The sequence below is a fragment of the Alternaria novae-zelandiae genome, assembly GCF_023758075.1.
Source record: "Alternaria novae-zelandiae strain BMP 2774 chromosome Unknown scaffold_23, whole genome shotgun sequence".
Taxonomy (NCBI): domain Eukaryota; kingdom Fungi; phylum Ascomycota; class Dothideomycetes; order Pleosporales; family Pleosporaceae; genus Alternaria; species Alternaria novae-zelandiae.
The window spans coordinates 54,764-79,693 of record NW_026056983.1 but is presented as its reverse complement, the minus strand read 5'-3'; the positions used below and the strand labels follow the sequence as shown (position 1 = coordinate 79,693).

General features: G+C 52.9%; 8 protein-coding genes and 1 non-coding gene across 9 annotated transcripts; 4 read left to right on the top strand and 5 right to left on the bottom strand.

Moving 5' to 3' along the window:
• Window positions 1-1,747: 1,747 nt before the first annotated feature.
• Window positions 1,748-3,755, top strand: J4E88_009187 (uncharacterized protein; the record flags this gene model as incomplete). Its single annotated transcript, XM_049402791.1, has 3 exons — window positions 1,748-1,759; window positions 1,905-3,470; window positions 3,519-3,755. 3 exons carry the CDS (start codon window positions 1,748-1,750, stop codon window positions 3,753-3,755), a joined length of 1,815 nt encoding a protein of 604 aa, XP_049251279.1.
• Window positions 3,756-4,872: 1,117 nt separating this feature from the next.
• Window positions 4,873-5,272, bottom strand: LSM3 (U4/U6-U5 snRNP complex subunit lsm3; the record flags this gene model as incomplete). The annotated part of the gene is made up of 3 exons (XM_049402790.1): window positions 4,873-4,919; window positions 4,971-5,103; window positions 5,162-5,272. 3 exons carry the CDS (start codon window positions 5,270-5,272, stop codon window positions 4,873-4,875), a joined length of 291 nt encoding a protein of 96 aa, XP_049251278.1.
• A 299-nt stretch (window positions 5,273-5,571) lies between these two features.
• On the top strand, window positions 5,572-7,581 carry J4E88_009185 (uncharacterized protein; the record flags this gene model as incomplete). The annotated part of the gene is made up of 1 exon (XM_049402789.1): window positions 5,572-7,581. One exon carries the CDS (start codon window positions 5,572-5,574, stop codon window positions 7,579-7,581), a length of 2,010 nt encoding a protein of 669 aa, XP_049251277.1.
• Window positions 7,582-7,690: 109 nt separating this feature from the next.
• On the bottom strand, window positions 7,691-10,039 carry J4E88_009184 (uncharacterized protein; the record flags this gene model as incomplete). The annotated part of the gene is made up of 2 exons (XM_049402788.1): window positions 7,691-8,586; window positions 8,623-10,039. 2 exons carry the CDS (start codon window positions 10,037-10,039, stop codon window positions 7,691-7,693), a joined length of 2,313 nt encoding a protein of 770 aa, XP_049251276.1.
• Window positions 10,040-11,099: 1,060 nt separating this feature from the next.
• J4E88_009183 (uncharacterized protein) lies at window positions 11,100-12,896 on the bottom strand (the record flags this gene model as incomplete). Its single annotated transcript, XM_049402787.1, has 3 exons — window positions 11,100-11,935; window positions 11,995-12,344; window positions 12,394-12,896. 3 exons carry the CDS (start codon window positions 12,894-12,896, stop codon window positions 11,100-11,102), a joined length of 1,689 nt encoding a protein of 562 aa, XP_049251275.1.
• Window positions 12,897-15,005: 2,109 nt separating this feature from the next.
• Window positions 15,006-15,425, bottom strand: J4E88_009182 (uncharacterized protein; the record flags this gene model as incomplete). The annotated part of the gene is made up of 1 exon (XM_049402786.1): window positions 15,006-15,425. The coding sequence occupies one exon, from the start codon at window positions 15,423-15,425 to the stop codon at window positions 15,006-15,008; it is 420 nt and encodes a 139-aa protein (XP_049251274.1).
• Window positions 15,426-18,369: 2,944 nt separating this feature from the next.
• Window positions 18,370-18,459, top strand: J4E88_009181. The gene has a single exon. It is a non-coding gene; the product is annotated as a tRNA-Arg (tRNA).
• Window positions 18,460-19,192: 733 nt separating this feature from the next.
• Window positions 19,193-21,207, bottom strand: J4E88_009180 (uncharacterized protein; the record flags this gene model as incomplete). Its single annotated transcript, XM_049402785.1, has 4 exons — window positions 19,193-20,456; window positions 20,503-20,731; window positions 20,781-21,102; window positions 21,166-21,207. 4 exons carry the CDS (start codon window positions 21,205-21,207, stop codon window positions 19,193-19,195), a joined length of 1,857 nt encoding a protein of 618 aa, XP_049251273.1.
• An 877-nt stretch (window positions 21,208-22,084) lies between these two features.
• J4E88_009179 (uncharacterized protein) lies at window positions 22,085-23,848 on the top strand (the record flags this gene model as incomplete). Its single annotated transcript, XM_049402784.1, has 4 exons — window positions 22,085-22,375; window positions 22,428-22,939; window positions 22,985-23,528; window positions 23,759-23,848. 4 exons carry the CDS (start codon window positions 22,085-22,087, stop codon window positions 23,846-23,848), a joined length of 1,437 nt encoding a protein of 478 aa, XP_049251272.1.
• Window positions 23,849-24,930: the final 1,082 nt, after the last annotated feature.

The following is a 24,930-nucleotide window of genomic DNA, read 5'->3' as shown; positions in this document are numbered from 1 at the left end:
TGGGCGGATATGCGGCGCGCTGGTCGAGATGCGTACGTTCCATGTGAATATGGACAGGACGAGCTTTAGCACCCTGATACCCCGATGCGCCATCTCGAGCACATAGAGTACTCGAATACTACATTCCGGGTCGCCTTCACACAGAATTCTAGTCAGAGGGCTAAGGAAGCTTCCGGTCCCGAAAGTGGGTGAAGCGCTGTGGATTCGTTGGCAACTGGTGCCGGGCGTCTATTGGAGAGATCTCCGTGTGACACTCAATGCCACACGCCTGCTTCCGTAGTTCCCCTTTGCAGACAACCGTCCCTGAATGAGTCGCCACAGGATTCCCTAGAGGCTCGTGCTACTTATGAATTACGCGACCAAGGAATTATGTCTACATGTGCTCCCGCAATCGTCTGATGATCTCGGACCCACACTTTCATGACGATGGTAGCGCAAGCGCAGGAATCAAGCCGCGGATAGTCTACACACCCGCTGTGGTGTGGAAGCCATGCTTTGACCGGATTATCGCCGTTTGTTATCTTGCTGCTCAGATTCCGACCCTGCATGTGCGCGAGCGGATCATGGCGAGGGTACACATGTAGCGCGGCATGCGACTTCGCAAATCCGTGGCGTGAAGCTCGGACAACCACTCTAAGTGATGAGGGGTCGATCAAGAAGTCTGAACAGCATGTCTCCCGCACTTTGCGCAAACACGTTTCAGAAGGGATCCCGGTCGCGGACCATTTCGAAAGACGTTGTGCGCATTTTTGGCTCCATGCGATCTCGCTACGGATGGGATCGGTCCACACAGTCAGTCGGCGGTGAGCTTCTCGGCCTATACAGCCCGCGGGGACAAAGCAAAGGAAAGACGCGATAACGGCGCCAGTTTCAGGCCTTTCAACGTTCCCCAGACGCATTACCTTCCTCCAGGCTGCCTGGGACAACGCCGGCGCAACAAAGGCAAGCGCAGGCTGCCGTTTGATATCTGGTGGCAGTGCGCTGATCGACTGGGTGTGGGCGCCCGACGGCGGGTCGTGTTTACGAGTTCCAGACCACCCTTCTGATCGCGACCACAATTGAGGCCATCCAAAGCACCTGGAGTATGACGAGATGGGTTGTTATGGCAATAGAGCGCATAAACAGGATGTTTACAACCGGGTCGCAGAATGATGGCCGTCACGTGATTCCGCGATTCTAGCTGACTTAATCCACCACCAGCGCGTCTTTTGGCGGGGTACGTGTATATCTACAGTCAGGTGTCTGAAAACCTTGAAAGTGTCAGAATACACTCTCGGTAGCACTTGGATACTGTGCAAAAGTTTATAGAGCGGGAGATTCGCAATGTGCGGAAGCGCAATCTCAGGACGTCTTTTGTAATGATGTTGGAGTTCGCGTTTGCCTCGGCGAGATGACGTGCCTGTCAGCTCCGGAAGCATATCGGGAAGGTGCGGCCCGTGCATCATCACTAGGGCCGCTCGGGGATAGTGTCCAGTAAATAAACAACATTGCCCATCCAAACGCGCATAGCTCCAAGCTCCCATATAAGTTTACAAGCTCTTGTTGTCGTCAACACCACTCCTCGTGCCATTCGACAACGTCGACCCGTCTATCTCATCGTCGCCAACTTAGATGGAGAGTTTCTTTATATCGGCCACTGTTTTGTAGCGCTCCACCTCCGCTGCCCCTATCGTCCACTTCGCAACCGTCGCTCTCAACACAACATACATTCCGAGACTATTGTCTTTAATCGACTGACCAGAACATAATGGACGCAAAGGTAAGGCTGCTCTCTCTTCGTTTACTCTCACTCTGGCGGCATGGCGGTGCGTGGACGCGTTCCGAGGCTGGCGACTTCATCTCCAGTATTTTCATGGTCACCCAGACAACATTCCTTTCACAGCCGCTGACAGACTTTTTCACAGCCTCAACGTCCTGCGCGGGCTCTCCGAGTACGCGACGAGAACGCGCCGCCCCAATTACCTGCCGGCAAGACTCTGCATTCGCGCAACAAGTCGACACCAGCGCTGTCCACACTGATGCAGGTCGGCGGCATCAAGGCGGCCGCAGCCAAGCGGACCGTGTTTGGAGACGTCAGCAACACGCGGCAACCCATAACAAAGGACGACATGCAGGTCAATGGGAAGAAGAAGGGTCTTGAGGTGCTCAAGGACAACTCTGCCGTCACGGTCAAGGAGATCACCACAAAGGCTGGCGCGTTAGCACGACCGGCGCAACGCCCTCTGGCAAACGTCACAGCCAAGGCGAACGCGTCAATAGAGGCAAGCGACGTCGCGTCTGCTGTCACCAAATCCACCACCGTCAACGTCAGCCAGCCAGCCGCCGAAGTCCGCAAGGTCATCACCAAGAAGTCCTCCACAGCCGTCTTCAAGGAGCCACAATCAGAACCCCTTAACGACACAACAACTCTCGTAGATGTACCTGCTCGCCAACCTCTCCCTACCCAGCCATCTTCATTTCCCAACGTGGACCGTGCCTCAGCACAGTCCCAGCAACCAACGACCATCCCTGAAGAGGAAGAGAAAGCCGAGTCAAAAAATGGGGCGGACGACAGGTACGAATACCTAGATGCTCTCGAGGAGCAGGCGCGCGTCCTAGAGCAGGAGCGCAATGAGGAACTCGCCAAGGTCAACGGCCTGAACGGTCTCGACCAGGAAGAGTACTGGGACGAGGAGGAAGACGAAGAGTACTACGATGCCGACGGCTACACTACTGCTCGGTCTCTGCGATCGCGCGGCGACAACACAACCGGCGGTGTCACCCTTGTCCTTGCGCCTAGGGTCACTGCAAAGACACAACGCGAACTTGAGGCTGCTCGCATCTTCGTCGAAGCGAATCGGAGTGCCGAAGACGTGGAGGATGAGCAGTGGGATACCTCCATGGTCGCTGAATACGGCGACGAGATTTTCGAGTACATGCACGCCCTTGAAGAGCGCATGAAGCCCAACGCTTCTTACATGGACCACCAGGCCGAGATCCAATGGTCGATGCGATCCGTCTTGATGGACTGGCTCGTTCAAGTTCACAACCGCTTTACCCTTCTGCCCGAGACTCTTTTCCTCGCCGTCAACTACGTCGACCGTTTCCTCTCGTGCAAGGTCGTTTCACTTGGCAAGCTTCAGCTGGTTGGCGCCACCGCGCTGTTCGTCGCTGCAAAGTACGAGGAGATCAACTGCCCGTCAGTACAAGAGATCGTATACATGGTCGACGGTGCCTACACTGCCGATGAGGTCCTGAAGGCTGAGCGCTTCATGCTCAGCATGCTTCAGTTCGAGCTGGGTTGGCCTGGCCCAATGAGCTTCCTTCGCCGTATCAGCAAAGCAGATGACTACGACCTGGAGACTCGTACCCTATCCAAGTACTTCTTGGAGATCACCGTCATGGATGAGCGCTTCGTGGGTTGCGCTCCTAGCTTCCTGTCGGCCGGTGCTCACTGCCTTGCCCGCTTCATGCTGAAGAAGGGTGACTGGGTAAGCTTGTACCCATGCACTATATCAGACCATGCTAACATCCCCTAGTCGCAAGCACACGTACATTACTCCGGTTACACACTGACCCAACTGCGACACCTCATCTCCGTCATCCTCGAGTGCTGCGACAACCCACAAAAGCATCACGCGGCTGTGTACGAGAAGTACACCGACAAGCGCTATAAGCGTGCTTCCATATTCGTCGAGGCAGAGGTCTCAAAGGGCTTCTCGCTGCCATTTGTGTCTAGGGACAGCCTTGCCAGCCAAACTTGGAGGCGAAAGTGAATACACTTGTCTCCACATGGCTCTGACTTGACTGTGTTCTAACGTGGCTCAGGGCTCGTGTGATCGCGCATCTCTCCGAGGGCATCCACCAGCACCCGCCCGTCAAGAGCCAGGCAGTACAAGTCAACCGGTCTGCTACAACTCAGCATCAGCACCAACATGGTCACCATCGAAATCTTCTCCATTCTTGCTTATTGTTCACGGATACCCGGCGCTTTGGCGGCTTCTTGGAACAGGGTCAACACCAGCAATCTTCCCAGTCTACATTAGTCCAACCTTCGTTCGGACACCCGGTGCATGGAGTTTATGGTTATCCGGCCTGAGTCTTTTCGTTCCCTCCGTCACTGGTTCTTACTCTCTCGTCACCGTCACCCATACCCTGGCAGCTGGCAAACTTCCCTTCGACTGTATCTACTTGCTTTGGAAAGCGCTTCCGGCCGTATCACGACGAAACGAGGTCATGAACACCCACTCCCATTAGTCTAATTCTCCAACTCACGCGGTATTCTCCTTCTGGTGGCCGTCTTTTTTCCCTTTTCTCCTTTTGTCACTCCTCTTGGGTCGGGTTTCAGCGATCGGCGATTCTTCGACGCACAGGAGTTACATGGACACCGCACTATGTGCGTATGGGGTTTCTCTATCTGCGTTACGCGTGGCACAATGAAGCTCTTAGTATGGGCTTTCCAGTAGAGTCAAGAAAAGCGCTTAATACTTACATCTTCAACAACGTTGACCTTGAGTGATGAGTGCGAACACCTTGCAGTGAGCGAACTCGATTGTGGATGTGCATGTACTTCTGGCCTAGGTTTGAGACTTCATATGGGATTCCATTGTACTTGATGATGTTTGCTTGTTTGGTGGGCATCATCTCACGGTCGTTGAGAGAGGTTCAGATGACACGTCCATGCCTGTGCTGAACGCCCGAAACCTCCATATACACGTTTGCTATCCTCCACCTCAAGTGTGCCCCAGCGAATGCGCCCCACCATCCAAGCATTCGGGTATCTCAATCGTGACTGCTTCGTTTCGTGCCGTCGTTGCCCTTTTCACCTCAGCAACCCATTTGCGCCCTTGCTATGTCGAAATCCGATTCGTGCGAGAAACTGTGAAATGCTGATCATTGCGTTGCTTCCGCTGCCGGTGCAATCAAGACTACCGAGTCACCTGGCATACCGTCAGCTTCACGTCATCTAAAAAGTCTTGTACGTCTCTCACCTCTGACGAAGAGCATCTCGCTCTGCTTCTTGACTGTCCGCACGCGAGGCTCCTGGTCCTCGTCTTCCTCCTCCGCAATGTATATGGTTTCTTCGACGTCTCCGAGGACGAGGTTGCAATGCGAGTCGTATGCCTAGACATGCTGTTAGCTATGCATGTACATATATACAAGCTGCTGCATCGCGACTCACGTGTAGTCTGCCCTTGAGTTCGCGGTCGCCGCGCAATTTGACAATGACGACTTCGTCAATGCAGAGGCGCACAAGGTCGAGGGGCTCGTTGGTCTCTTCTTTCTCGTCCATGGCGGGCAATGTGTCTGTCGTGGATGCGATTCGTCGTGTGAGAGCTACAAGGCGCCTCCGCGGTGAACTTTGGCAGGAGCGATCGTCTTGGCGGAAGCGGGGACTAGCATGCACGCGAATCTAGTGGTGGGCTGGTAGGCATTGCGTCAGGGCCCAGCCCCAATCCAACATTTCTAGGTACATTCACCCTCAACATCCCAGTTTCCATCGTCGCCTTACTCTCGATCACTTCTCGCTCGCTTCGACTTTACTTGCCATCCAGTATACGCAGCTCGGACACACAAGCAAGAGCACGAGTCATGGCCGAGATCCAGGTTCCTGCCCAGAAGGACGAGCATCCGCTTCTAGCCTCACGTCCGCCGGTTACCGATCCCATCACCTATCTTACTATTATTGAATACAACTTGTCCGAGGAGAACTTGCCGATCCTACACGAGGTTCTTCAAGATGCAGAGCTTACTGCGACTATCGGCTGGGATCTGATACATCTGCTCCTTCCGCTGCTCCCGCTGTCAGAAGATTGTTTGCAAGACATTGCCGCAAAGGGCAACCCCAGAGAGTGTGTCTTGAAAGTGACAGAGGCGCTGCGGCTACTGGAATTCGAGGAACCACACGATCAAACCGACGAAGAAGATGATGATGCAGACATCAGCGGAAGCAAGAAAGCGGCAGAAGTCGGAATGGGCGAATCGAGTACAAGTCCTGCGTTCCAACCAGCCGTAGTCCCGCCACTTCCGGTACTAAAGTTCGAGGTCCTCTTGACTATACTTGCAACGCTACATCGTCGGGTCAAGACGAAATATCCAAGCCGGTTCCTCTCTACCAGTCTGCAGGCTGCACTGCTCGCATACAACAGGGCCAACACACACATTGAAGACCTCACCCTATCCGCTGTCAAGTTCGTCAAGACGCTTTCCGGCACTAAGAGGCCGCATTTGCCGTCAAGACGAAGCAGCGGAAATCTGCTACGTGTAAACACCAATCAGTCGGAGCCAGATCCGGAGGCACAGAGCGACGCGCCGAGCAGTGAGGAGAACGAACTTGTCAATCGCCTACTCCAGTCATTCCTCACGCATATTCTCGAGGATTACGTCTTGTCGTTGACATCAGACGACGATGTTCCAGGTCTCGCGTGGGCCAGCAGACTGATGGAGCGGTACGAGCCCCGGCGGATACCGAACAAGCCCAACTACAAGAAATATGCGGATAGGTTCGCAGAAGAAGAGGATCTGACCTCTAGGGTTGCGATTCTTGGACAGATTGTAGCCTTGACTCAGGATCTTGGGTTGAAGTACAAGGAGCTGCTGCGGACTGTGATGGATACGGAGGATGAGAAGCGAGGTATCCCAGGAACAGAAGATGAGCCCCCAGCCACGGCTGCCGATATACCGCTCTCACGAACAGGCGCTCTTCTGCTTATCGCTGCGCGAAATGTCAAACAGGAACTGTATGCTTCAGCCAAGCAAGACGAGTCATCGTCAATTGCCATTTTCCCAGGACACGCCACGATACTCAGCAACTTCATCGGAACTCTCGGGCAGCAGACCGTTGGTATGGAGCCCGAAGCACTGCTCGACACAGTTCTTACATTTGGCCTCATCGCACTCGAAAAGAACAACATCGGCGAGCCCAAAGACGACGAATCATTTGCCCAATACCTCCAAACAATCTCGCTCATTTCCGCAAACTCGCCGTCGCCAAGCTTGCGCGGGCATGCGCATTACCTCACCACAACGGTTTTGCGCTCACATCCCCACGATCTCGTCCGCCTAACCTTCATCCGCGACACGCTAGAACACTGCCCATACGAGAACCTCAAAGCAAGCGCGGTATCGTGGCTCAAAGGCGAGACCCTCGAAGCCAACGCCCCGCGTCCCCAATCAGCAGACGACGAGCACGAAGAAACCAACATCTTCGCCACGCCAGTCGCTCTATCTACCGTTGCACCCTTCCTATGGCCAGATCTCACCAAGCAATATGCCACCGATGCCGTCCTAGAAGAGTCATGGATGCAATTTCGCCAAGAACTTGGTTTCTACGTTGCAGCACTCAATTTCTACTATCTACTACTGCAGGCGAAGCATCTACATGAGACACTTGGTATCAAGGAGTTGAACAGCAATCATAGCATCCAGTCACAGTATCTAGACGTGCTGAAGCAGACTGCTGTGCGGTTCCAGAAGGAGCTGTCATCGGGTGGTGGCGCACTTGTTGTTGAGGGTGAAGAGGCGCTGGAGCAGGCCAAGGCTGATGTTGGGTTACTGGAGAAAGTCATCGAGTGGGTTGAGGGCGGGTTGAAGAAATTGTAGATAGGGTGACCATATGTGTCAGGGATGATGTGCTTCAGACGGTATTTGCATGGAATACAATCACATTTGCAGTACGACCCTCAATATATTCACGACGAAATTGAATTGTTCAGAACATGCCCCCGTTCATACCCCCAAATCCCGCACCACCACCATACGATCCCCCCTGTGGAACCCATCCCCCGAAATTGTCCGCCGTCATATCATTCCACAGATATAAATCTCCGTTTTGAAACGCCGCGGAGAAGTCGCCCATATCCGTGGTAAATGCCGTTTGATCGCTGATCGGCTGCGGGTCAATGGCCATGTCATTCGCATTCCATGGTGTGGGTGTGGGATACGCGTTACCCAGTGCGAATGAAGATGTCGGCAGAGAAGGAGGAGCGGGCTGATGTTGTTGCTGCTGCTGTGCTGCAACCTGACTTGAATCGATAGCAGACTCTGACGCTGAAGTGTTCGCGACCTGCACATTCTGCTCCGCGAACGCAGGAGTCTGATTCCCGGTTGCGGTCTTCATCTCATCTCCACCCCCCATCTTCTTCCTCCTCTTAAGATGCCTCCCCTCCTTCCTCCAAATCTGATATTCATCCCACCAACTCTTCAACTTCTCATGCAGCAAGAAATTCCAATGGCTTGGCACCCTGACTCTACACTCCTGCGGCCCACCAGCCTCATTCGTCTTATCCAGCACAGTGTCAAGATAATAACTCACTTTAAGGCTCTGGCTTTCGAGCAGCTCGCCCATTTCCGCGTCGGTACCTACCGCGTATTCTGCTTTCATTAGGGTAACGAGAGAGTACACGGCGCGGACGTAGAGGGCGTTTGGCGATTTGCGCAGTTTGTCGCAGGGGACGGCGATGAAGAAGTCGAGGATGGTGTGGGCGGCCGAGATGCATTTTGTGGTTGCGTTGATTTGGAGGGCGGAGCGCGAGAGGAGGGATTCGGGTTGCACGCAGTCGTCGTCGAGGGCGGGGAGAGTGATGTGGCGGTTGCGGAATTCGATGACTGGGTTGTGTTAGTTGGGGTGGATGCGACTTTTACTTGAGGACTTGCCGTCGTAGCGACCCCCATCCATGCCAAACTCCCACATGGATAACATGTCGGAGTAGTACTCTATCTGTAAGTTCAGCGTCATAACGTCGTCTGGAATCCCTTTCCTCCAGTCTTGCATTCGCCGGTCGAAGATTCGTAGTATAATTTGCATGCGCAACTCTGAGAGACTGAAGCTTGTGCTAGCATCGTCGAAGCCAAAGGCCGTATTTGCTTCGTCGGCTATCCTCTGAAGCTTCAACCACGCCACTATCCTCTTATCGTCCAAGAGCTTCGACTTTTCCAGTATGTTGAAGCACTCTTCCATCCAACTGTTGAACAGCAGTATGTTCGGGCGTTTCAGTCTCATAGAGAAGCCTGCGCTGATGATGTAGAGTAAGAGGATAGTGCGGCAGTGCTCAAGCAACTCCTCGGGCGAAGAGATCTTCTGGAGCGATCGGATCGCACGTTTGGGGAGTTGCTCGTGCGTTCTGGGTTTGGATGTCAAGCCCAACTCCAGAGCCATCGACGCGGCCATGTTGACCCACTGATAGATTTGCAGCTGACCTGGTGTTTTTGATGGTGAGTAGTATGTGACTGTGACGATGAGCGCCTGGATAGCTTGAACCGACTTCTCGCCTTTGATGAAGGCGGAACGTGCGTAGAGAAGGACGGTTTCTTCATGTAGTCTGTCAGACAGGGCAGAACCTTTCGAATGCGCAGCCGCGGCCATAATTGCGTGGAAGAGCGCAGGCTTGTTTGCTCGGAGATCAAACACGTCCCATTGTTTGGGTATCGTGATGCCTGGACATGCAGCGACGAGCTCGGTGCGCCATATGCTCAGGAGCTCGACTGCTAGATCTTCCGAGATGACACCACGATCTATAATGTCGTTATCAGAAGACCCCAGGAAGTCTGTCGGCGCGCCAGTAGACGTAGAGTCGACAGTAGGGGCTTTCATGGTTGATGCTGTGGTCATTGACGCTGCTGTTGCGACACTCGGGCGACTTGATACGCTAGGAGGCGTCTCCTTCTTTCTCACATGGCCTTGATCGTCCGTGTCCTCATCGCCGGATTCCTGTTCGCTAACATCGTTCGATGATTTGGCGTTGGTCTTCAGAAGACTTCGCATCTGCTGTATCTCTTTCTCCAACTCCGTAACTCGTACGTCTGTTCTCTTTCTCTGCCTCCTCTTGGCTGGCGGCGCGAAAACACATGTTCTGTTCACCTTGGCGCATCGCTGGCACTGCGTCGAGCTTGTGTCCGGGTTCATGAGACATCGGACTTTGGAAATGCGGCATGCTTCACAGGCGCGGTTTAATGGTTGGTCTTGAGACTTCCGGGGCTGTTCCGCGTCTGGGCTATTGACGAGTTGGTTGTTCATGGTCCAGAGCGTTTGCGACTTGGTGTCATCTCCAAGGCCCGACATTCTGGTTGACGAAGGCAAATTTGCCGCTTGTAGTAGGATGATATATTTGAATGACTGTCGTCTTGAGATGCGCACGCATAACGTCTTTGATCCAGATTCGACGTTGCTAACTGCGCAATTCCATGTTTGTAATCAATGGAAGATCGACTAGCGCATGCAAGAGCCGGTAGATCTTGTGAGGGTCTGTCGGAGACACGCGCTGGAGCGGAGATTGACGGTCGCTGATTATGTGCGACAACTTCGAATACTCGATGTGCCGAGTTAGTAAGGTGTTTGATGTATGACGAACGTGGATGCCTGGGAAGCCGTTGATCGAAGGTCGCGCGACAGGGTCTGACACGCGAAGCACCAATTAGGCAAACCTGTGGGTCTAGTGGATGACTTGTGGCTAAATATTGAGCCCGCAATGCGCGACACACGATCTCCGCTCTAGCGTCTCGGAGCAATCCCTAGGAAATTTGCTGTCCGTACCTTTGGGCTGTTGTATCAAAAGATTACACTGTATTTACGACTGTCGCACGACAGTCTGCAAGAACCCAAGGCACCTACGACACTGCGACATGACCTGGAAGTACCTATGAATACACTGCATACGCGTTCAGGCACCCCAATACTTGTCGCATGGATCGGAGTATTGGTCAATCAAACGGTGCCTCGTGACGACATCGCATGTGATTGGCAGCAAAGCAATACGACGGAGATGTGCCGGGCGAACATCAAACCAGTCAACACAGCATTAGAGTATTATCTCGAAGGAGCAGTTCATAGCAGCCGGGGTTGAAAGTCCTGCGCTGTGGAGAGGATCGCGCCCCGCGTATTTGGTTAAGGCGCACCACGCCTTGCCCGACGGCAAACCTTCGTAAGCGTAGGGCGCGACTAGCGCCTTGGGTGTATAGTAATTCAGATCACAAAAACTACTGTTGAGCTCTCCTCACTTCTCAAAACGATATAGTTGTTCATACGATTCATTCAACATAATAGTCGCTACAAACATGTCCTTTCTATACACCGACTTCGACAAGACAAAGACGCCACCCAAGCGAATACCACCGCCACCCATCTAGCAAAGCCAGAACCAGAACTTCTCAAGCGCATTGCGCGGGATCTGCTCAGGCCAGACCTCCGCATCAAGCGCCGCCTTGCCGCTCCAGATATCTGCCTCGGCCGGGTTGACCATCTTGGTCCGCTTGAAGATCTTCCAGAAAGCATAGAGGAGACCGAAGATCGCAACGCCGATGTAGGCAGTGAAGAAGCTGGTCAGCTCATCGGGTCCCCAAGGAGTGGTTGTGAAGACCTTGAAGCCATTGAAGAGGATAATGAGGGCGAAGTAAGCGAAGGCAGTCCACGCAACGTATGGCTGCCACTTGCTAGCGAAGACCATGGTGCTGCGGTCGACGTTCTGGGCGATGCATGCCGCACGGAACCGGGTGTATGTGTAGGTGATGGTGCACCAAGTAAAGAGCGACGCGATGGTGGTCAAGTTCTGGAACCATCCGAATACCTTGTTGGCACCAGCGCTGACACTCATGTATGTGAGTAGCGAGATTGAGGCTGTGACTGCAACAGCGTAGACCGGGACACCCTTCTTGTTGCACCTGAGGAGGAACTGTGGGGCTTGGCCGTTCTGTGCGATACTGAAGAGATAGCGCGATCCGGTGTACAGGAAAGCGTTGCCAGATGAGGTTGCGGATGTCAAGATGACAGCGTTGACGATGTGGGGGAGGACGGGAATTCCTGCGTTCTTCATGGCGATGACCCAGGGAGATGACTGAGCACCCTTGGCGTTCTCGTCGGTGAGCTGAGGGTCGTTTGAGCTGATACAGGTACCGATGATGAACGATCCCAGAACGTAGAAGAACAGAATACGCCAGAAGACACGGCGAACAGCTTTGGGGACTAGAGACGTACAAGGTCAGTAATTGTTATATGAAGAGTCAAGACAAGACGTTGCTTACTGTTCCTGCGGGGGTCGGCGGCTTCACCGGCAGCGACTGCAACCATCTCAACACCACCGTACGAGAACGCTGCGTTGACAAGTGTAGACCAGAGACCCGTGAAGCGACCCGTATTCCCAGTGCCCACGTACTCCTTCATCGCACCTTCCTTCCAATAACGGAATCCTCGCCTGTCATGGTCAGGACCTCCACCGAGCATAATGACTAGACCGGCAAGAAGCAGTCCAATGATTGTTATGATCTTGATGGATGCAAAGATGAACTCGGCTTCTCCGTAAATCGAGACGGCGAAGATGTTCAGAAAGACGATGATGACGATGATGATGGAGATCCATATCGCAGGATTGTACCTAACTGGAGTCAGAAAGTGTTGGAAGTCGATTGGACAGTTAAACTTACTTCTCTTCCTGATCCCAGAAGTTGATCAAGAGAGCGGCAGCAGAGATCTCGGCGCAGAGTGTAATGGAGCTGTTGTACCAGTTGTTCCAACCGACGGCAAAACCAAGAGCGGGGTCCGCATAGCGAGCAGCGTACTGCGGGATAGCACCGGGAAGCGGGAGCCATGTGGCCATCTCTCCAAGACACTGCATCATGCCGAAGACGGCGACACCCGTGATGGTATAACCAAGGAGGACAGAGACGGGGCCGGCATTGGCGAAAGCACTGGCAATACCGAGGAACAGACCAGTACCGATGGTACCTCCGAGTGCGATGAACTGGATGTGGCGCGACTTGAGACCTCTCTGGACGTAGCCATAGTCCTCGGCTTTCTGAGCGGAACCATAGACACCAGCAGCCTCATTGAGGGCGTGGTCCTTAATGTCGTGGACATCGCCCACAGCATGGTCAGACGGACTCTCGCCAGCGACATACTGCTGCTTTTCGTAGTCGTTGGCCGACATATCGGGCGACAGGGAGATAAGAACACCAAGAGGTATACTCAGCGAAGTGGAAGACTGAGCCTGAGTCTACCAGGGATAAAGAACCCAGGAGAGCACAAGAAGGGTAGAGGCGCGAGAGAAGATAGCCTTGCAAGCCGGGTGAATGGGGGTACGAAACGGCATTTATACCTACGCGCCTGCGAGGGTTCCCTTCTCAACTTCGCAGCACCCTCGTCCCAGCACCCGGGAACCGCTCGCAAAAGCAGAGCATGGGCTGGACCCCAGCGGCGACTGTCATTCTGCAGACTAGTCGCGGCGCAGCTCCGGTGTGGTCTGGAAAGCCTACTGGTCAATGGTGTGATTGGGAGCGAATGATACGATTAAGATGCAGACGGTGTCGCCGTTCGGTATGGGCTATGCCGCCTTGAATCGCCTTAACCTCGCCCGGGGCTGATAAGGATGGGATCGCTGTACTGGGGTAGACGTTGGAGTGACAAGCTTCGATACAAGCCTTGTCTACTCAAAGAGGGGTACAGCTTATGCACGGCATGCATGCCTGCTTGCGTCGCAAATTGTCGTACAACAACCAGCCTTTTCTCGTTGCTGTTCACACGTCGCAGATACCGTTCGTACAGAGTATTGTCAAGCAAACCTCTCGATACACCGAGGCGCCTTCGACCAGCACGCGACCGCAGGATGGGGCGCCGGGCGTTCCAACTCGCTTAAGGTGCGATTTGGCATTGAGACAAGCCTCAATGGCGCTGAAGCAAGCAGCTATCGGGCGCCCTAGTACACGCTAAGCATTCTCGGCAGGTGGATCCAAGCTACAACCCATCACAACAGTTTCCACTATCGTGGGCTTACTAGGGGTGCTGCATCGAGAGTCGTGCGGATTGTACGCCTTTCTAGAACACATTCTAGCGCGCGGACCTATTGCGGTGGTATCGCTGTCACTACGCGTTCGCGCAGTCCGTCTCGTCTTCGGTGGGATGAGAAGTGCGAGATGGCTCTGGACCACGACTTTCGCGATGGGCTTCCGCGAATGGCGGGAACAAGACGTGCGTTCTGTGCGAGAACGCCCCCGCCCCTCCCGCACTGATGCAGTCACTGCACAGACAATTTGCGCAATCTACTCGGCCAGATGTGTCGCCAGACTGCGTGCAAGGGTTTGATTGGAGTCGTCAGCCTGCAGATAACCGTGGCAATTCGTATACTGGTTCCGACTGATGGCACAAGACTCTCGTTCCTCCAATGACATGCACCGATTTGGAAGCACGAAGACCGGAGTGCTCTGAGCTGACTCGAGCGTCATCCCATGCGGTCTTTTGGGTGTCTTTTGGGCAGGTGGGTGTACTCGAGGCGTGATACTTGCACATGTGACCATCCCGAGAGCCTAAGAGTTGTGTCCTCACAAGGCTTTGTGCACCGACAAGGCTGACAGCGGATCACAACGTCCAATGGATATGTTTTCTGGAATGTTTCAGGCGCGTAGACGCGGTCAGCATGCGCCCAGTTAAAGCCACCGGAACCTGGCTTATGCTTGAAGACTTGACTAGTTAAATTGAGGAGCCGCTGCCACCTCACACAAAGAAAAGCCGAACAGGTCTGCAGCTTACATCAGCCTGGAAGCATGAAAAGTAGTGAGCCCAACTTCAACGTAGGCCCCGGGATTCTAGTTTTTCTCCTTGAATGAAGTATTACATTCATTGCACTAGCGCAAGAGAGAAGAATTCGAGCTTGACAAAGCTTAGAGAAAGCTCTTTTGTATTTGGCACCGTGGATCAAAAGTACGAGTCTGCAATTCGTTGCCCGTTTGGAGGGTTCAAATGACTGTTACAAGTATCAGATCGTGAGAGTACAATTCCATGATATTTATACACACAGTATCAAAACCCGTCGACAGGATATCCATTCATCCATCCTCCTGATTATATCCTTGTGCCGGATACACAGTCGCAGAAATCCCCGTGGCCTGTCTGCACGCGTAGCAGATGAAGGTATGCCGTTATCGGAGTAGTTCGTTCTTTTCGATCTGTCGGATGTTCGTCGCGTTGTACTTGATAGTCTTCGAAATGCGTTCGTGTATAGCAGATCCACCGTGATGTCGCAGCTAGCCACCACCCAGGCGCGTTAGCCAGGTCCGATCTTGGGCATGTCGTGGTGCTCGCTCAGTCCGCTCAGGTACTTGTTGAGTTCCTCCACCTTCTCCTTATGTGTCTTGACTCCCTCCTTCTTCAGTCTCTCCTCCATTCTCTTCCTTCGCATCTCGTCGTGCCGTCTTTCCGCTTCTGTCTTCTGCCTGCCGCCGCCCTCTCGTATCGATCGCTCTGCAGTTTCGGGTGACATTGAGCGGCCTGGTGTGCCTGAAGGTGACTTGCGCGCGTCATCGTCGGTCGGCGACCGTTTCGCGACGCTGGTGGACGTATCTTCGGCGGGTTTCGTGGATTCGGTAGTCTTTGGCTTCTTCTTTTTCTTCTTTTTGTCGACGCCGCCGCCACCTTTGAGTTTCAGCGCGCCGCCTGTGGCCGCCGTGTAGTCCGAGGACGGCATGTTGATGTTGCGCCGGTGTATGGAGAGCGGGCAGCTTTGGATGGCTGAGCGCGAGATCGAATAACGGGTCCGCACGTGATACCGTTAAAGTGGGGCGGGCGCATCGTCAACATCGACAAACTTCCTTCCACGTCAACCTAGGAAAGAGCTGAACACCCTGGAGGCTACATCGACGTCAGGTCACCCACTTTACATGTCTTCATCTTGGAGTAGTCTCTAGACCTACTTCCCTGCCTTCCAACATCTCGACGCGCCATGGAAGATACCGTGCTCCAGCTCAGCCCTCTATTGGGGCTCCCTTGCGAATTGCGCTTGCGTATCTACGACGAACTTGTCCCTATCATCCCTTTAAAATCCAATAGTCCACCAACCCAATTTACCGGTCTTCTCTGCAGCTGCAAGACAATACAACATGAGCTCGAACCAGAGATTTGCAAACGCATGGCCACTGCCATCTCTGAAGTAGCCGATGTTGTACGCCAAAGCACTGGACTGGAGATGGTGTACACTCCACCTGACTCTTTCTGTGGTTGGCGCAACCTAACTATTTGCTATCGTACGCATACGTGTTTGTTTGATTCCAACGACCCATCCCTCGTATTCAGGGAATTCTGGTTCGATACTCTCACTATCCACTTACATGACAAATCCGATACGTACCAATTCTTTCAAACACATCCATATATTCACGCGACAAGGAAATTAGCCAATAAGATGGCAAGCTATGCCGGAACGACTGGCTCAATACCGAGACCCAAAAGATGGGTTCTCCTCTTCGGTGAACGAACCGAACAATTTCGGTTGCACGGCATGGACAGCAACAAGATCTGTTGCGACGAAAAGTTCCGCTGGGTATGGAGACATATATCGAGTGTACGCGGGTGGGGCGTAGTCTTCTGTAAGATCCCGCTTTCCACCCGACCACGTATTAGGGATCCCACAGAAAAGGACAAGAGAGATATGTTCAGGGATGTTCAAGGAAGATGGATATCTGAAATGGCATGCGAGATAGAGGAAGAGAACCACAGACGTTATATGGCGAATATGCAAAGAGAAATTGCTAGTACGGCACGCGGCCGTCGGATATTGAAGGACGTTGATTCAATCATGGCTGGAAAAAGGCAACCTTCTGTGTAGAGAAGAGGTGAGTATGGTTTGTCGACACAGCACTGACATATGACAAGAATCTGATGAAGAAGTGAGGACTTTATAGATGGCAAGTATGCACAGCGTCCTGGTCTTTCAACGTGGTCCATTGAGCGTATCTTCAGAAATCGCCGCCACGTCCATGTTCCACCAAGGCGCGTCCTTGAACCCATTGTATTTGCTTCAACGCGTTTAGAGTAATTACAGTTCCGATATGCAGTAATGCACGATTCTACCAGTCCCTCTACCCTGTCTATTTTATCTCCTTATACCCTATCTTGAAAATTCCCCTATCATACCCATGTCCTTAATTCAAAAATCGCAAGACTGTGCCAACAACTCCGCCAACTCCTCCAAAGCCGCCTGATCCTCCGCGTTAAATCCATTCAGTTCCGCACAATCTATGTCAATAATCGCTACAACCTGTGCACGTGTTAGCAACTCTTTCATGCCCATTTTTGACTCAGCTGCTCGCCTATCCCTCATCATTCAATCCCTCATTGGAGCAAGGAACAAAAGAAAAAGAACATACCTTCCCACCCTGCACAACCGGAACAACAATCTCACTCCTACTCCTCCCGTCACAAGCAATATGTCCCGGAAAAGTCTCTACATCTGCCACTAGCTGCGTCTTTGCTTCTTTCGCCGCAGTCCCGCATACACCGCGCCCGAAGTTGATGGTTTGACATGCTACCTGGCCTTGGAAGGGGCCGAGCAGGAGTTGCGACGCATTTATTGGGGAAGTGAAGTAGAAACCTGCCCAGTTGACGGAGGAGGAGGGGGAGGGCAGCGATTGGTACGCGTGCCAGAGGAGGGATGCTGTGTTGGAGAAGTTGCTGTTTGGTGAAAGTCTTGGTTAGGAAGGGACATTTGTCGCTTGGAAAGGGTAGGAGCTCACCAGACCTACACAATGTTAGCAATCCTATTCATCTTCCTCATCCGTGAAATTTTTTTGAGAGTTAACTTACCCAATTCCTCTGCCCATCAAAAAGCGACCTCGCCTGCTCAAGCACTTGCTCATAAACCTCCTTCTTACTCATTCCATCGGCAAAATCGGACGCGTCGGCGTGCACCTACACCAGCAGCCAGCCCTGTCAGCCACGTATTCGAGAGACATCTTAGTCCAGACTAAGCGAAAACCCTTGGCTGCATACCATGGTCGTTGATATCCAGTCACTTCTTGGGGTCGCGATTCTTTCCTGGCTGCTATTTCCAAAGTTCTTGTGTGCACAGAACGGAAGTCGCCGAAGCTTGCCGGGCAGCAGCAATAATTATCCACAACAAATTACTTTAAAAATTCAACTGCACGGCGGTAACTATTTGTACTTGTTACATGGGTAGGTTGTGTGGGTAAGGGAATTGGTATTACATGATTGTTTACTGTTCTGGCTGCAAGGGGTTTAGGTTGACCAAAAATTGTCGATCGCGTCATCGCCGTCTAATCTTATCTAGGCGTGCGTGCAAGTCAACGACAACCTCCTCATTCAATCTGAGTTCTGTCGCATATATGCCCATTTGTGACAATTGGAATAAGATCGATCACATTCAGCGGCTCAATTAGGATATACTGTATGCATCTCGGCTCTGTTCTACAAACCTCGGCCAAACCATCCCCACACCTACATACCTCCCTCCACATCGTCCAGCAAAAACTTCACCGCTATAGCACAACACACATCCAACCAGCCCAGGCTGCTACAATCCAGAAATAGATTATGAGGTCAGGGACAGGTAGACTCGTCTCGTTGCTCAACAGCTACATAGACATCTCCCACCACAAGAACTCTTCATGGCAACCGGTCGGTTGGCGCAATGGTAGCGCGTGGCCCTCCTATCTCCTACAGATATTCCAAGGCCAAGGTTGCGGGTTCGAGTCCCGTGCTGATCGTATGTCGCTCACGATCAGTGGTGTACACTGACTTGAACGAAATATTTTGCTGGTTATGATGGCGAGATGCAACTTTTTTTTTTCGGTTGGAGACCTATCACCTATACGCCACCACCAAATATATAGGGGCTTAGTAGAAATAGCAGAGCTAACGTCTAGGACCCTTGGATGTATTATCTTGATTGATATTGGGGTAACATATCCTTAGGGTTAGATAGATACTTGTATGCAGCACAATCTTTCGTCAACCAAATTTGAGAATAGACCTTTCTTCAGTCGTGCAAAGAAAAAGTCCCAGTCACAATTCATCAGACATGTCAAGTATGATAGAGAAGAACATGCCATTGTTTTTGGACAATTAGAAGTAGTCATCAACTCATACACGTCATGAACATATCCGCAGCCAGATTACCGCGAAAAGGGACAAGACTAAAGTAAAGATGCAGCAACAAGTGACTGGGTAATGAGACAGTAGAAAGAGACATTAGCACACCATGCGCCCCCAGTAAACTCCGAGAATGATGACCCAACTCCGTTATGCACTCTTTGTAGTGATCCAAAAACGCCCGCCCGCAGACGACATGTGTAGCGTCAAGCCCGATGGCATGCTGTTCGACGAAGAATTGACTGAGACGAGAAACGAAGTGACGATGAAGGTCGTGTCCCAAGACGCCGTGCTAGAACTCCCGGAATGAAGATGCGGGATCAGAAACGCAAAATCCAGTGACGATGCTCATGACTTTGGGCGGGAGATGGCGTTGCCCATGCTTCCGACACGACCGCTGGTTTTTCGTACAGCAGACTTGCCGTCGGTGCTTCGGCGCGAGGGACTCGATCGGATCTTGCCCATGTTGATGCTGCCACTGCCGCTCTTCTCTTTTGGTGTCTTTGGCCGTATGCCAGCCGGCGCAGTGTTCTCGAGATCGCTCTCCTCACCGAAGCCGAAAGAGGTGTGGGTGACTGACGTTTGGACGACGGACGTGGTGCTGAATGCGCGACGCTGCTTGTCCTTGAGGGTAGGCGAGCGCTGAGGAGAGCGCGATGATGTGCGTCGCGCAATCTGGCGCAGGTGGAACTCCTCGTCTGACTCGCCATCGAAGCGTGTAATGTCCGCTCTGACCTCTGTGTGCGACCTGGTGAAGGGCTCGTTCTCGTCGATGCGCTGTGGTGACCGCGAGCCGTTGCCGTAAAGTTTGCTAGTCTTTCGCGGTTGTCCAGGTGTCGGCGCAGGCAGGTTGTCCTCCAACACGCCAATGTGGCCCGAGTTGCTTCGCTCGTTCGACTCGATCTCGCCGAGCGCGGCGCGCTTGGACGATCCGTTGGGCGGTGTGAAGGTTTGCCCGTTGCTAGCGAGGCGCTGCTTGTGCGGTGACTTGGTAGGCGTCGATGGCACGGTCTGCGCGTACTTTGCCTTGAACTGGTCCTCGTACCACCACTCTCGGAAAGTACCCTGGTTCAGGTGCAGCCAGTGCTGTTGGGGGCCAACGACCATGCCCGGGCGCATGAAGCGCATGTATGCGATAATCTCGTTGGCGGTGAAGCCGTGCTTGTAGATCAGGTACGCGCCGATCAAGCAGCCAGTTCGTCCCAGTCCAGCCTTGCAGTGGACTGCGATGCCGCGCTTCTGCACTGTGATCATCTCGTGGGCGAGGTTGACGAACTTGCGTACGAGGGACAGCGGTGGGCAAGTTCCGTCGTCGAAGATCATGTTCAAGTGCTGGATGCCGAGCTTGGTGAAGTATGAAGAGGAGTACAGTTCCGAGTTGAGGCGTACGACGAGTCCAACGTTGCGCGCGCAAAAGTGCGAGAGCACGTTCTTGAAGGGACCAGGGAGTCCAGATCGCTGGATCTCGGCGATGTTGGAGGGAAGCGTCGCGTACATCGGTGATGAGGTCGGGATCTCGTGTGTGGGTTGTTGCTGGGGAGAGGCAAAAGCGAGGAAGTTGGGAGTGACCCAGTTGAAGTCGCCCATGTCTACGCGCTCAAACTTCTCGTACCTAGACCTGTCAGTATTCATTGGTAGGCGTGATTCGGTAGACATACTCCTCGAGGCTGAAGTCCTTGAGACCGCAGAGGCCCTCCTCCTTAGCCTTCCATACACCGTAGATGACGTCCTGGATGTTCAGAACATAGTCGGCCTGGCTGTAGCCGGCGTCGCGGAAGGGCATGCACGGCGGGTCCATCTGGGCAATGGGCGCCAGAGCAAGGTGAGGTGGCCATGACTGGATGAGCACCATGTAGCATGCGAGAATGCAGGCAGCGTTTGCGCGACCTAGGCATGTTAACGGGTGCTATTGAGCGAGGAATGTGGAGTAGCTCACTCCTCGAGTCGGCGCTGCTCCAGAAGACGACGGCGCGGTCCTCGTTGAGAGGATCGCCCAGAACCTCGTGCAGCTGTACCGCGAACCGGTAGAGGTGGCCAATGTGCAGTGGGCCAAAGTCGCCGTGGAAGGCGTTGTACAGGAGCGTCTTGTCGATACTAAAGTAGACGGGAGGGTGCGCCTTGGGGCCGGCGGCAGTAGGACCTACTTGCGCGCGCGACGACCGCTTGGAGGGCGATTGGCTCTGCTTGGGGTACGGGAACGGAGTGTTCGCATCGGGCGGGCTTGTGTAGGATGCCAGGTAGAGTCTGTCTTGGATGTACTAGGAGATCGATCAGAACGGGTCCCGCAGTCGCTTTGTTTTGGTGTGTGTTGTGGTGCTCACCTCGATCACCTGACCATAGCTGGTGGTGGATGCGCGCGACATCTTGGCCACTCGATCGCGTGGTGAAGCCATTGCGAAGAAGAAGGTGCGACCCGCAGGTGTTGACTACAGCTGGGAAGGACGTTGACGAGATGCCGACTTGGGACGAGAGCAGCGATGTCGGCAGCGCAGCGCAAAGGAAGATGCGTCGTCGGTATGGCTGGTGGCGGAAGTGCCGTCTGCGTCTGCGTGTCCTGCTGCGGTCGGAGTAAGGAATAGCTGTAAAGATGTGTGACGGCGGATGGTTGGAGGTTTAAGCACATCCTCCATGTTGTTGTTGTTTACAGACGCACGGACGCGCCCGCTAGCTCCACTCCATGGTTTCGGGATGCCCGCAACGCCATCATAACAACTCTAGACGTCTTGGCCCAAGCACCATAACAACACAACAACTGGTGAGGCCCTCCCTGCTGTTTGCATGACGCACTGCCTATTGGTGTCCTGAGACATATCTCTTCGTTTACCAGCATCTCTTGTCCCGCCGGCTACGACTCTGTTTGTTTCCGTCTCTTAGGGAACCAGCAGCTCGAGGCTTTGGACCTGCAGCTGTCGTCGTGTCTGCATGACCTCACAGGGTCCAGTGTACGGACTCCTAAAGGCAGCCTGCATCTCGATTGCTGCAGTAATCGCGGACAATTTGCGCGACCCGCACTAGAGCCCGTCGGCATCGCGATCGTCCTCACCGCATGCAGCCATCGAGCCGTTGTTGTTTCTTCTGTGCTACTCCAACTGTCAACAGTCAGCTGTCATCGTACAGACTCCACAGAGTTGTCGCTGTTTGAGGCGGGATCCTTGGCGACCCACAAAACCTGTGTGTCGCAGAGTAGCAGTGGGCCGCGCCCGTGCGCTGTAAAGCCTCATCTACCATATCAAGATTACGATGATCCGAAGAGGCAGGACCCAGGGGTGGCTCAAAGAGTCCATTGATGTTTTACCTACCTGGGCAACGTTCAATGGCGTCAAGTTCAACGGCGTCAAAGTAGGCCCGCTGCCAGGCTATGAGGACAGAGGGTCTACAGTCATTGCTGACGAGAAGCTTCAAGGGGGCGAAGCTGAGCCTTTACTTGTCGTGCCCAAGGAGTTGATCATTTCTCGTCAGAATATTGAACTTATCGCAAAGTCCGATCATCATCTGCGCGAACTTCTCGAAGCCCTTGGAGATTTTGGAAGGGTGTGGCAATTCCAGAAGAAATGCAATTGTGCCCGGCACTAACATGAAACAGACAACAAGAGGTGCCGTTCTTACTTTTCTACTCCTCCAAGCAACCATCTGCTGCCCCAATACAAAGGATGTTGGCGTGCTCAATCCTCTTACGGAATACGTCAAGTTCCTTCCAGATGAGCTGCTACCCACTTTCTGGAGCGAGGAAGAACAGGAGCTTCTCGTTGGAACCACGCTCAAACCTGCAGTCAGCGCAAAGCTCAACAGCTTATTGCGCGAGTTCGAAAATTTGCGGACTGCGACAGAATCCATCAGCTGGTGTAAAAAATACTGGTGGGATGAAGATAATGGTATGCTGACTTTCGACGACTGGATGTGCGTCGATGCCATGTACAGATCTAGAGCTTTGGAATTTCCCGGTACTGGTGACTGCATGGTCCCCTGCGTCGACATGGCAAACCACGCGTCTGGTGATGCGACGGCCGCATTGTACGAGACTGATGGTAACGGGAATGGTCTATTGCTACTTCGAGAGGGCAAACAAGTTAAAGCTGGTGACGAGATAACGATCACGTAGGTCATCATGACGAATCGGAGGATACTCGCTCACAAATGTAGATACGGCGACGACAAAGGCGCATGCGAAAACATCTTTTCGTACGGATTCCTCGAGGATGCAATGACGTCTGCGAAAGTCGTATTTCTAGACCTTGATATCCCGGATGACGACCCCCTCAGACCCGCGAAGATCTACGTGTCCAAGGTCGCACCGGGCTTCCGCATCTTTGAGGAAGACGGTACCATAGATTGGGAAAGTGACTTCATATGGCTCGTCGTAGTCAACGAAGAAGATGGTCTAGACTTCAAGGTCAGACAAACCACCGATGGCAAGAGAGAAGTCCAATCTTTCTGGAAAGAGCAGGAACTCGATACCGTGAAGCTCCGAGAAAATCTTGAACAAGACCCATTATGGGATGTCTTCCAGCTACGTGCCACGGTTCTCCTACAAAATCGCGTTGATGCGCAGATCGAGCTGCTCCAGGAAACAGAGGGTGCCAAACGGACGGGTACAATGCGGGACATGCCGTGGCGACTTGCGGAGAGACTCCGAAGTTTGGAGCTAGACTTGCTCAAGCGTGCAGTTGCTACTCTTGACAGCCAGGTAAGACCAATTTCTCTCTATACCCCGCAGTGCGAGCTCCATCATAGTACGTTTCGGACCTTACACCGCTAGAGGGCATGTGTCGCATCATGTCCTTCGACGACAGTTTATGTGGTGTGGCGTCGCACCAAATTTGGTTGCATGCGCTTGAGAGCCCAGACTGTCAGACTACCAACTACCAAATTACTGTTCCTGCATCTTCTCGCCGGAACCGCACTGACGACAAACAGAAAGCCAAACTCCTCGACACAGAGGCAGTTGTCCATTATCTAGGCTTGGACGAGGGAAGAGAGGACGAAGAAGAAGAGGATTTCTCCTGATAACCCAAGACCCCACTCCAAATAGACGAGCTCATATAACGTGGTGGAGCCCCACGCGCCCTGCATTTACTGCAACATGGGTAGCAGTACGTTTACGGTAGAACTTCAATAGAAGCATCGGCTCTCCACCATGCATTTCACACTGCTTGATACCTTGTTGTGCCTCAAAGCAACTGATAGATCTACTCGAACTTTTCGCAAATGATAGTACACCACGTAAAGGGAAGAATGAGATATTGCGAGTTACAAAGGATAAGGCAACCACTTCTTCTTTCGATGGCTATCCGTGCCGTTGAGTGGGTGGGTGGTTCAAATCGTCATTGATGGCCTGATCTGACTTGCTGCCGGAAACGGCATTGTCTCAAGGCTGTCCATACCATGTTGTAAGAACGATATTTAGATGACGCTCAGGTATACGACGATCAGGAGGGCGTAGAATATGACTAGGCGTGGACTCTGAGTAGGACGGCAACAGTCCAGCTTCGGCGTATTGAGATGATTATAGTCAGGAGAATGATGTCGTGTAGTAACGGTCGTTAGCCAATGTTTGGTATATATAGCTCTGGCAACATTCCCACTGCCAGAGCACATGTCGCTTTCAATAGGAGTCATTGCTATAGTCGGCCATGCCAGTCACGATACTTATATCCCTTTACCAACAACAACACTCTTGTCATGTTCTACACGAACAATGTGGCACGGACGGCTCATATGGCCGGCCTGCCGAACAGCCACTGTCTAATAATTGAGACATCCATCAATTGCTTTTTCAGCCTTACACGCAGGGTCCGGCTAAATAGCCATCATAGACACGCGAGGATGCCATTGATCCCGTCTAGGAGAATTGATTTGCAGGTCGCAATGTGGCTTAGTCGAGATAAGCGGCGTGCCGCGCCGCCCACTCAGTGCACTCTCATCATCCGTCCCTGGTCGATACAACCGCCTTTTAAGCCTGTATTGACAGAGTATACAGGTTGCGCGTTCCGTGTCGACAGGGACGATGATCCTTTTGTCTTCTAGAATGTGACACATAGAGTGCGCTGATGAGTTGGAGTCACACGGACAGCCAATATTGCGGCTAT